Source organism: Staurois parvus, unplaced genomic scaffold, assembly GCF_062004578.1.
Source record: "Staurois parvus isolate SC_StPar_1 unplaced genomic scaffold, SC_StPar_1.0 ptg000191l, whole genome shotgun sequence".
Classification (NCBI taxonomy): domain Eukaryota; kingdom Metazoa; phylum Chordata; class Amphibia; order Anura; family Ranidae; genus Staurois; species Staurois parvus.
The window spans coordinates 5,900,334-5,912,302 of record NW_028317987.1 but is presented as its reverse complement, the minus strand read 5'-3'; the positions used below and the strand labels follow the sequence as shown (position 1 = coordinate 5,912,302).

The 11,969-nt window shown below is 47.1% G+C and overlaps 1 protein-coding gene across 1 annotated transcript in view; it reads right to left on the bottom strand.

Annotated features, from left to right (window-relative positions):
• Positions 1–292: 292 nt before the first annotated feature.
• Positions 293–11,969, bottom strand: part of LOC149461920 (uncharacterized) — a 77,463-nt gene continuing 65,786 nt past the window's right edge. Inside the window, exon 5 of the mRNA XM_089677751.1 lies at positions 293–1,500. Within this exon, the coding sequence (XP_089533877.1) occupies positions 293–1,500 (1,208 nt within the window). The remainder of the gene's footprint in view (positions 1,501–11,969) is intronic.

Sequence of the window (11,969 nt, the reverse complement as noted above, 5' to 3'; positions counted from 1 at the left end):
TCATGTATTGGTTGGTCAGATTCTGGCAATGAAGAAAACACATGGGAACATAGCTCAGTTAGTGAATGATGAAAATGCATTACATGTTCAATGCTCCATAAAAAGGATAAAGATGAGAATGATGAGGAATACAGTTCAGTCATTGCTGCTTGTCTGAAGAAATGTCCAAAGGTAAAATATTCACAGGCCTTCTAGATGTGTTCCTGATGGACATAATCACTAAACCCAATGAATCCGATCATTAGAGTCCTGTTTCTTCAAAGTTGTTTTTTTAAGTAGCATCATGTCTTCCCTAGTTTGTGGGAAGACATTGGGCCTGTGAGCCTAATGGGACAGCTGCAACTTTTTTAATATTGCCCCTTCTTCTGGAGTTTCCTCTATGTAGCTCAAGCTTGTGAATCCTCTGGTGATAGATTAGCCCGGCATTACCTGTAAAAGCTTTATCACATTCTGAACATTGATATGGCTTCTCCCCAGTATGAACCCTCTCATGTATGACAAGGTTTCCCCTCCGTTTAAAAGTTTTATCACATTCAGAACACTGATATGGCTGCTCTCCAGTGTGGACCCTCTGGTGTGCTATGAGAACTGACTTCTGTGTAAAAGTTTTATCACATTCAGAACACTGATGTGGTTTCTCTCCAGTGTGGATCCTCTGGTGTATGATAAGATATGACTTCCATGTAAAAGCTTTGTCACATTCAGAACACTGATATGGCATCTCTCCAGTGTGAACCCTCTGGTGTGTGATAAGATATGACTTATGTGCAAAAGCTTTGTCACATTCAGAACACTGATATGACTTCTCTCCAGTGTGAATCCTCTGGTGTGTGTTAAGACTTGACTTCTGTGCAAAAGCTTTGTCACATTCAGAACACTGATATGACTTCTCTCCAGTGTGAATCCTCTGGTGTGTGATAAGATATGACTTCCATGTAAAAGCTTTGTCACATTCAGAACACTGATGTGGTTTCTCTCCAGTGTGGATCCTCTGGTGTTTGATAAGATCTGACTTATGTGTAAAAGCTTTGTCACATTCAGAACACTGATATGACTTCTCTCCAGTGTGAATCCTCTGGTGTTTGATAAGATGTGACTTATGTGTAAAAGCTTTGCCACATTCAGAACACTGATATGACTTCTCTCCAGTGTGAATCCTCTGGTGTGTGGTAAGATTTGACTTCTGTGTAAAAGCTTTGTCACATTCAGAACACTGATATGACTTCTCTCCAGTGTGAACCCTCTGGTGTATGATAAGCTTTTTCTTGGTTAAAAAAGCTTTGTCACATTCAGAACACTGATATGGCTTCTCTCCAGTGTGAATCCTCTGGTGTGTGTTAAGACTTGACTTATGTGCAAAAGCTTTGTCACATTCAGAACACAGATATGACTTCTCTCCAGTGTGAATCATCTGGTGTGTGATAAAATGTGACTTCCATGTAAAAGCTTTGTCACATTCAGAACACTGATATGGCTTCTCTCCAGTGTGAACCTTCTGGTGTGTGATATGTTTTGCCTCCATTGTAAAATCTTTGTCACGTTCCAAACAAGAAATCGCTTGAAATGACTCCTCTTATGTATACATGGGTTGGACTTTACTGTAAAGCAATTGTCACTTCCAGAACACTGAAATGACTTTTCTCATGTTGTCCTCTGAGGTTGGATCAATGTTGAAGAGGACCCAAAGCACTTATGACATTTAGAACACGGATATGACTTGTGTCCTGTGTGACTCCTCCAGTGAACTGCAATAAAAACTTTCAGTCAATTACAACACCCAGATGTTTGGTTTCCCATGTGACTGAGTTGTATTCACGAAGACCAGCATGACCGAAAACATGATTTGTCAATCCACCTGTACAAAAAATAAAAAATAAAAATCAGAATTCTATATAAAGGGGCTAAAGTTGTTTTTTATTTTTAATGATCATTAATAAATATATCTTATATATCATCGCAGGCTGTGTCAGCATTATGGTTGTCCTCAAAGGGCCAGTTGTAACTGTAAGACTAGATGTCCAGAGCACCTCCCCCCCCCCCCATTACATCAGATGTCAAGAACCCCACACCCATCCTAACATCACCGTGCACCTCCTTTGGGGGCAGAGCTGGAAAGCAGAAAGTGCAGGGTCTGGAGGAGGACCAGAGGAGGAGTGGAGTCAATTACCAGAGTCTGCTGAATGCTGAGACCAAGGGAGGTGGAGATGAGGGGATGCTGCAGCTGCACTGAGAGGTGCAGGATTTGGCAGAGGAGTTCTTTTCTCCTCTCTGCTGCCGACTGCTGAGACAAGGTGGGGGAGGAGACAAGGGGGTACCTGCAGGAGAGGTGCAAGGGCCACATGGAATAACTTAGAGGGCAGGATCTGGATACAGGTGTTTGACACCTGTGTTATATATATAGAAAGCATATGTACATCATCATTTGTATATATATATATATATATAATTTTTTTTTTAATTCAACTAAATTGTATTATTTAAGTTTTAAAAGTGCACACAGTATATCCAACATTCAGCCCAGACAATGGAGTCATACATTCTAATTAGAGATGAGCGAATCGAACATGACGAAGTGGAATTCGTTTCGAAGATTAGGAAAAATTTGATTTGCGCCGAATCCGAAGATTAGCCAACTTCGGGTGCACGAATCAAATTTTCCCAAAAATGGCGGCGACATGTGTGGCGACGGAGCGGGGATCTCTTTGAAGGCGCGCAGACAAGGCGCGCTGACCCATAATGCATTCATTCATGACATGTGCTCGCATTAGCCAATCAGCAGCCAGCCAGCCAGCACTGTGTAATGGTGGAGCTATAAATTGCGGCCATCTTAGAATTCTCCATTAGCCTCCGGTCATTCAAGAGAGACAGACCTGTGTGTATTGAGGGACAGAGTTAGGGCCACAGAGACTTTAGGGCCACAGAATCGTTACTGAGGGACACAGAATCGTTACTCAGGGACACACAATCGTTACTCAGGGACACACAATCGTTACTCAGGGACACAGAATCGTTACTCAGGGACACAGAATCGTTACTCAGGGAAAGACACAGAATTGTTACTCAGGGACACAGAATTGTTACTCAGGGACACAGAATCGTTACTCAGGGACAGACACAGAATTGTTACTCAGGGACACAGAATTGTTACTCAGGGACACAGAATTGTTACTCAGGGACAGACACAGAATTGTTACTCAGGGACAGACACAGAATTGTTACTCAGGGACACAGAATTGTTACTCAGGGACACAGAATTGTTACTCAGGGACACAGAATTGTTACTCAGGGACAGAGAATTGTTACTGAGGGACACAGAATCGTTACTGAGGGACACAGAATTGTTACTCAGGGACACAGAATTGTTACTGAGGGACACAGAATTGTTACTGAGGGACACAGAATTGTTACTGGAGGGACACAGAATCGTTACTGAGGGACACAGAATTGTTACTCAGGGACACAGAATCATTACTCAGGGACACAGAATTGTTACTCAGGGACACAGAATTGTTACTGAGGGACACAGAATCGTTACTGAGGGACACATAATTGTTACTCAGGGACACAGAATTGTTACTCAGGGACACAGAATTGTTACTGAGGGACACAGAATTGTTACTGGAGGGACACAGAATCGTTACTGAGGGACACAGAATTGTTACTCAGGGACACAGAATCATTACTCAGGGACACAGAATTGTTACTCAGGGACACAGAATCGTTACTCAGGGACACAGACTCGTTGAATTAAAGAGTATGTCAGACAACATGCAGAGGAGTGGCAGAGGAGGCAATGTTTTAGGAGCGAGCAGACGTGGCAGCAGAGGAAGGGGTCGAGGCAGCACTATTCGCAGCCAGAGGCCAGTGCTCCCGGTGTCATCCAGCGGTCGTGTCTCCACCGACAACCCTGCCGTCATCGATTGGTTGGCTCGGTCGTCTTCCTCTTCCCAGGTCACCTCTGACACCTACAGCCAACGGTCGGTGGGTACGTCAGACACAACCGTTAGTTGGCATGGCCCGGGAGCAAGCCCACTGAAATCACGTGTCCTCTACCTGCCCCTGTCCTTTGGTGTTCCCTCACCAAGCGAAGTATCGCATGCTGTGGGCTCAGCCCCACTGTACAGTGAGGAAGAGCTAACAGAGGGCGGTCAGGAACGGGGGGAGACATCCGCCTCTTCAGCAGCCAGGCGAAGAAGTACTGGCGAGGAGAGTGGCTCGGTAGCCGATCTAGAGACAGGTCTGTCTCCTGACCCAGACGCAGCCGAGGGGGCTAGTAGTGAGGCGGAGACCCTAATTGATGATGATGAGGCTGATCGCACTTGGCAGCCTCGTCGTCATCAGGCTATTGCTTCCGCATCATCAGGAGAAGAGGGTGCCAGCTTGGCAGCGAGCAAAACAGTCGGTGGGTTTCCCAGGAGGCAGCAGGGTCGCAGCAGTGTCAGTGGAGGCAAACGGCCACGGAGTAGAGCACCAGCTCCACTGCAGCCTACCACCACGGCCAGTAGTGGTTCCGGTGTGCATGGAGGAAATAGCAGTCAGCCAGTGAGGAGTAGCGGGGGCAAAGTTTCCTACTCGGCGGTGTGGCAATTTTTCGTCAAGCCGCCTGAGGAAGTAAACGGAGCCGTATGTCGACTATGTGGCCAGAAAGTCAAGCGTGGCCAGGGGGCCCATGTTGGGACTACAGCGTTGCGTCAGCATATGCAGCGTCGCCATTCGGTGGCCTGGGAAAACCGTGATAAAGATACGGCGGTTCTGCCTGCCCCAGCCCCCGCTCCATCACCCGCTCCGTTACTTGCTCCGTCACCCGACATCAATCGCCCTCTATCAGCCAGTCAAGGCTCCAACACCTCTGCTGAGGGGAGTTGTCGCTCGTTGCCATCTTCCGCTCGTTCAGATGCTCCTTCTCCTGCTACTCCTCTTCACGGATTCCGTCAGCAGTCTTTCTTGGAATCCGTTTCCAAGAGACAACAGTTTGCGAGCACGCACCCGACGGTGCAGAAGCTGAACGTCCTCCTGTCCAAGTTGCTGGTGCTGCAGTCCCTCCCTTTCCAAGTGGTGGACTCAGCACCTTTCCGAGAAATGATGGCTTGTGCCGCGCCGCGGTGGAGAGTGCCAAGCCGGCATTTCTTCACCAAAAAGGCAGTGCCAGCCCTGCATTCACATGTAGAAGAGATGGTGGGCCAGTCTTTGAGCATGTCGGTCTCTGCCAAAGTGCACGGCAGCGCCGACGTGTGGAGCTGTAACTACGGTCAGGGACAGTACATGTCATTTACGGCCCACTGGGTGAACGTGGTGCCGGCACAGCCACACCAGCAACTTGGACAGGTCACGACGCTTTTGCCTCCATGTTTGCACGTCCTTGGTCCAGCAAAGATGTCCGCCTCTACCACCTCTTCTTCCGCCGTGTCCTCAGCCGCCACCCCCGTGCCAAGTCCCATTACCCGACCGTCATATCACATGTGCAGGGCGCAACGGTGTCACGCTGTGCTGCACCTGGTATGCCTTGGCGAACGTAGTCACACAGGGGAGGAACTTCTGAGTGTAATGAACAGAGAAATCGACAGATGGCTGTCTCCGCGCAAACTGAAAATCGGAACCATGTTGACCGACAACGGAAAGAACATGGTGTCTGCTCTGCGTCAAGGAAGGTTGTGCCATGCGCCATGCATGGCTCACGTGTTCAATCTGGTTGTCAAGCGGTTCCTAAAATCCACCATCCCACTTCAATACATCCTTAAAATGTCACGTAAACTTTGCATGCATTTCAGCCATTCCTACACCGCAAAGCACACCCTCCTTGAGCTGCAGCGGCAGAACGGAATTCCACAGCATCGCCTGATCTGCGACGTTGCAACAAGGTGGAATTCAACCCTACACATGTTAGACCGCCTTTACGAGCAGCGAAAGGCCATCACCGATTTCCTGATGTTACAAGCGGATAAAGGTACTCCCCTGTGTAACTTCGATGTCAGCCATTGGCAGCTCATGCGTGACACCTGCCGCTTGCTCAGGCCCTTTGAGGAGGCCACGCTATTCGTGAGTCGGCAGGACTATGGGATGAACGACGTCATTCCTCTGTTGCACGTCCTTGAACAAATGCTGTTAACAATGGCTGGTCAGGGTGCGGTAGACGTGGCGCACAGATCTCAACGCCACATGACCCCTGTGGGGGCAGGACAGGAAGAAGAGGAGGAGGTAGAGGAGGACATTGGTGCTCAGGAATTATTGAGTGAAATGGGTGGTTTTTCCACTCAGCGGACAGGAGTGGAGGAGCAGGAGCATCTGGTAGAGGAGGAGGAGGAGACAGAGGACCCAGACGCACCGTGGCAGTATGCTGTGGAGATGGAGGCAGGGAGTCCCTCGCATTCCTTGGCACAAATGGCCCATAGCATGCTCGGTTGCTTGCGTAGCGACAGCCGAATAATAACCATCAGACAGAGGGATGACTTTTGGCTGTCCACCTTGTTGGACCCTCGCTACCGTTCAAAAATGGTGGCCTTTTTCACACCTGCTGAGAGGGAGGCCAAAATAACGTACTATAAAAACCACCTATGTAGTCAGTTGGTCTCTGCCTTTGTGCGCCAACGTCCATCCTCAGACACTGTGGGCCCTGTGCGCTCGCGTTCCGCTGCCATGGCAGCAGGGGAGGGGTGGAGTGGTAGGAGCAGTGGCAGCTCCACCAGCAGCGGCTGCCTCAGTCTGCAGTCGATGATGAGTAGCTTTCTTCACCAGCACAGTGAGGAAACTACTAACCAGCCGCAGCAGCAGCAGCATCAGGTGGACCTGGAGCAGGAGCTCAAACAACAGGCTTGGGCCTACTTGGACAGCACCATGCCAACCGAGGTAGACAATCCCCTTGACTACTGGGCAACGAAACTTGACCTTTGGCCCCAACTAGCTGAATTTGCCCTTGAAAGGCTGTCATGCCCGGCCAGTAGCGTGGCATCGGAGCGCGTGTTTAGTGCGGCAGGAGGTATTGTAACTCCGAGGACACGACTGTCCACCCAAAGTGTGGAGAGACTCACGTTTGTGAAAATGAATCAGGCGTGGATTAGTCTGGATTTCAAACCACCAGTTCCTGACACAACTGACTAAATCCGCCATGAATCATGCCCCAAACATGTTATTATTTTTAACATAGGCCTCTGTATGGCCTTCAATTTAAGCTGCTTACACTTCGCCACTCTGCCATGGGCCCCTGTACCGCCTCCTCTTGCTGCTGCCAGGTCCAGAGTGTGTCATGGGTCCCTGTACGGCCTCCCATTGCTGCTGTCTCCATCGCCACACTCTGCCATGTGCCACTTTCAGGTCTCCTCACACTGCTGGTGGGTTCCATTTTGTCATAGGGTGCTGTATGGCCTCCCATTGCTGCTGCCAGGCCCGTAATCTGCCATGGGCCCCCGTACCGACTCCTCATGCTGCTGCCAGGCCCGTAATCTGTCATGGGCCCCTGTACCGCCTCCTCTTGCTGCTGCCAGGTCCAGAGTGTGTCATGGGTCCCTGTACGGCCTCCCATTGCTGCTGTCTCCATCGCCACACTCTGCCATGTGCCACTTTCAGGTCTCCTCACACTGCTGGTGGGTTCCATTTTGTCATAGGGTGCTGTATGGCCTCCCATTGCTGCTGCTAGGCCCGTAATCTGCCATGGGCCCCCGTACCGCCTCCTCATGCTGCTGCCAGGCCCGTAATCTGTCATGGGCCCCTCTACCGCCTCCTCATGCTGCTGCCAGGTCCAGAGTGTGTCATGGGTCCCTGTACGGCCTCCCATTGCTGCTGTCTCCATCGCCACACTCTGCCATGTGCCACTTTCAGGTCTCCTCACACTGCTGGTGGGTTCCATTTTGTCATAGGGTGCTGTATGGCCTCCCATTGCTGCTGCCTCCACCGCCACACTGTGGCTCCACACTCTGGTTTTGGCCCCGTGACTGCCCAAATGAGTGAAGTGTGCGGTGATTCTAAGATCGACGGCACTCATCTGCATGTCATACTGACTGACAGTATTATTTCTCTTCCCCAGCAGACTCCAAGGGCATTTAAATTAAAGGTACAGTGTTCTGCACTAATATAAAGGCTCTCTGAAGCCTAGAAACACCCTTTTATAAGTTAAATTCGCAGCAAATATATTCGACTCGAATCAAATTTATTCCTCGAATTCGCCGAATCAGCCGAATCGAATTTTTGAATAATTCGCTCATCTCTAATTCTAATGTATAGGCAGTTGTGGCAATGTTACAGATCATACAGAACAATAACTTGCTTTGTCTCTGGTTTCACTTTTACTTTCTATAAACAAATGAAAAGAGAAAAAAGAAGCAACGTAGAACAATTCACCTGTACATGGCAAGTATCTCTCTCCAGTACAGACATAGATAGCTGACTCCGTTCAAGTAGGCCTGTGTCTACAGGATCATACACCAAGTATCGGCCTCCAATGTAGTCACCATTTAGTAGGGTACAGTTGGCCGGGTCCATTTTTAGGGGCCTAAAAAAGTTAAACCTATAAAAAGCTATGACAAATGAAGTATGGGGAGTGAGTACCGGAGTATCCAGCCCGTTCTGCCAGAGAGCCATAAGTCTCCTAGGAGAAGTTAGGTTTTCATGTATTATTATGGGGTTCACCTGCTCAATCCATGCCTGGTGGGAGTATGAGTTGATAACCAGAATGCTTGGATTTGATTTGCAGGTTCGTTCAGAAAGTACATCTAAGGATCCAAAAATTGCAAGCTTAATCTCAGCTAGGGAGAGACTTTGTTCAATTAAAAGAAAAATGTCAAAAACAGGTGAGAAAATGTAAATGAGAAGCTGAGAGAAGAGCTAAAAACACTAAAAATACCCCCACAGATCTATCCCAGAAATTCAGTCTAAAATGTAACAATTACACCAAGAAAACCCTCAACTGAGGGAAGAGATAATGACACCAAAGATACAAATGGAGCTCAACAATCAGGAAAGAGAATCAAAGAGGATGATTTATACAAAGTACCCATCAAGGAACAACAGACCGGTGAGACCAATCAGCTTCCGAAATGTAACAAGACAAAGACCAGCAATAGCCAAGACAACTCTACTAATCCTGAGACCACAAATAGTGATGGCCGAACACCCCCCTGTTCAGGTCGCGGTCAAACATCCGAACCTACAGAATGTTCTACAGTGAATGTCGAACACGAAGAACTGAGAGGTGTCTTACCGCATCTGAGTATGAAGATCCCGCTCAGTTACTAATATCCGGCATGAGTTCTATGATGAAGTCACGCGGTATTTTAGTAGTGAGACATTCATTCATGTTCCTGGTGTCAGTGGGGCTCCCCGCTGACAGCTGAATGTCAAAAGAATTGTCAGCATTGCCCAACAATTAAAAAAAAAAACAAGCCCATCGAGACTGGTATGGATTTTGAGAGGAACCTTCCATGACAATTTTTTTTAACCATTTCCATATCGGACACTTTTACCCCCTTCCTGCCCAGGCCAATTTTCAGGTTTCAGCGCTCTCACACTTTGAATGACAATTGCGCGGTCATACAACATTGTACCCAAACTAAAATGTTATCATTTTCTTCACACAACTAGAGCCTTCTTCTGGTGCTATTTAATCACTGCTGCGGTTTTTGTTTTTTTGCTAAATTAACAAAAAAAGACCGAAAATTTTGAAAAAACACATTTTTCTTTGTTTCTGTTATAAAAGTTTGCAAATAAATAATTGTTCTTCATACATTTAGGCCGAGATGTATTCTGCTACATGTCTTTGGTGAAAATAACCCAAATTAGGATGTATTTTTTAGTTTTTAGAAAAGTTATAGAGTTTACAAACTATGGTATAGATCTGAATATTGATCAATCCTGAACTAATGACAGCCAATCTAATTTCTTGAGGTCCAAGAATGTCAGAACGGTACAGGTATCCTCCAAATGTCAGGACAGTACAGATATCCCCCAAATGTCAGGACAGTACAGATATCCCCCAAATGTCAGAACAGTACAGATATCCCCCAAATGTCAGGACGGTACAGATATCCCCCAAATGTCAGGACGGTACAGATATCCCCCAAATGTCAGGACGGTACAGATATCCCCCAAATGTCAGGACGGTACAGATATCCCCCAAATGTCAGAACAGTACAGATATCCCCCAAATGTCAGGACAGTACAAATCCCCCCAAATGTCAGGACGGTACAGATATCCTCCAAATGTCAGGACGGTACAGATATCCCCCAAATGTCAGGACGGTACAGATATCCCCCAAATGTCAGGACGGTACAGATATCCCCCAAATGTCAGGACGGTACAGATATCCCCCAAATATCAGGACGGTACAGATATCCCCCAAATGTCAGGACAGTACAGGTATCCCCAAATGTCAGAACAGTACAGATATCCCCCAAATGTCAGGACGGTACAGATATCCCCCAAATGTCAGGACGGTACAGATATCCCCCAAATGTCAGGACAGTACAGATATCCCCCAAATGTAAGGACAGTACAGATATTCCCAAATGACCCCTTTTTGCAGAGTAGACAGTCCAACATACTTCATAAGAGGAATGGCGAGTTTTGTGAAGTTGTATTTTTTTGTCAAAATTTTTCAGAAAATGAAAAAATGAAAAAAAAAATATTTTCACTATTTTTTTTTACATACTGTCACCAGTGCAGTACAGCGTCATCATATAACTCGCATGGCGGTGATCAGGGACACTGACTGGTGACAGTATGAAAAAAAAATATATTTTTTTTTTTATTATTATTTTTAATTTTTTTATTACTTTTTTTCTTTTTTAATATTTTTTTTATATTTCACTATGTCCAAAGTAGTATAATGTTACCATAGTAACATTGTACTACTTTGGGGAAGTGATCAGTATTTTTTTTTGTTACACAATTTTCTTATAGCAAAGAATTACTTTGCTATAAGCAAGCATTTACCTGAATGACATCGATTCATTTAGGGGTTTTTTTTTTGTGCTTAGCTGTGATTTGGCCACAGATAATCACATGACATGTGCATGTGATCGCTGTGACCATTCACAGCTAGACACACTAGTATACAATGGATAGCATGAATGAAGCCATCCATTGTATACAACTGTCATGTGACCTGCTGTGATTGGTCACAGCAGGTCACATGGTACCAGCAACGGGGGCTGGTACACAGATCTGTCATCGGCCATGTTCGAGGTACACGGCCAGTGACAGATCACGCTGCTGCGCACTCTGCAAGTGCGAAAACTGTGCATGTGTGGGAGGACGCCATATGGCTTACACCCGGAAATCTACAGCCTTTTCCTGGCCACCAAACTGCTATTGGCCGGATGGCTATTGGTTAAAAATGGCATGGGGGTCCCCCCAAAATCCATACCAGACCCTTATCTGAGTATGCAGCCCGGCAGGTCAGGAAAGGGGTGGTGAGCGTCCCCCTTCCTGAACCATACCAGGATACATGCCCTCAACATGGGGGGTGCTTGGGTCGGGAGCCCCCCAAAGCACCTTGTCCACATATTGATGGGGACAAGGGCCTCTTTCCCACAACCGTGTCTTGTGGTTGTTGTGGTCTGCAGCCTGGGGGCTTATTGGAATCTGAAAGCCCCTTTTAACAAGGGGACCTCAAGATCCCAGCCCCCCGCCTATGTGAATGAGTTGGCGGTATATGATACTGCTACCCATTCACAAAAAAAAGTGTAGTGTAAAAAGTGATAGGACAAAGTCTTTGACAAGTCCTTTATTAAAAATAAACATTTAAAAAAAAGTCCCCCAAAGTAGATGCAACATCAATCACGATGCTGCCACCACCGCTACCCAAAAAAGGGGGGAAAAAAGCTCCGCTTGCGATACTGGCTCCCGGCTGTCTGACAGTTTTTATATACCCCACCCCCTTATGACATCACCACACACTGTGATTGGTCAAAGTATTACACCTGACTTGTGGTTAGGTGTATTGCTTTGTCCAATCACAATGCACTGTCAGGGCGCATTG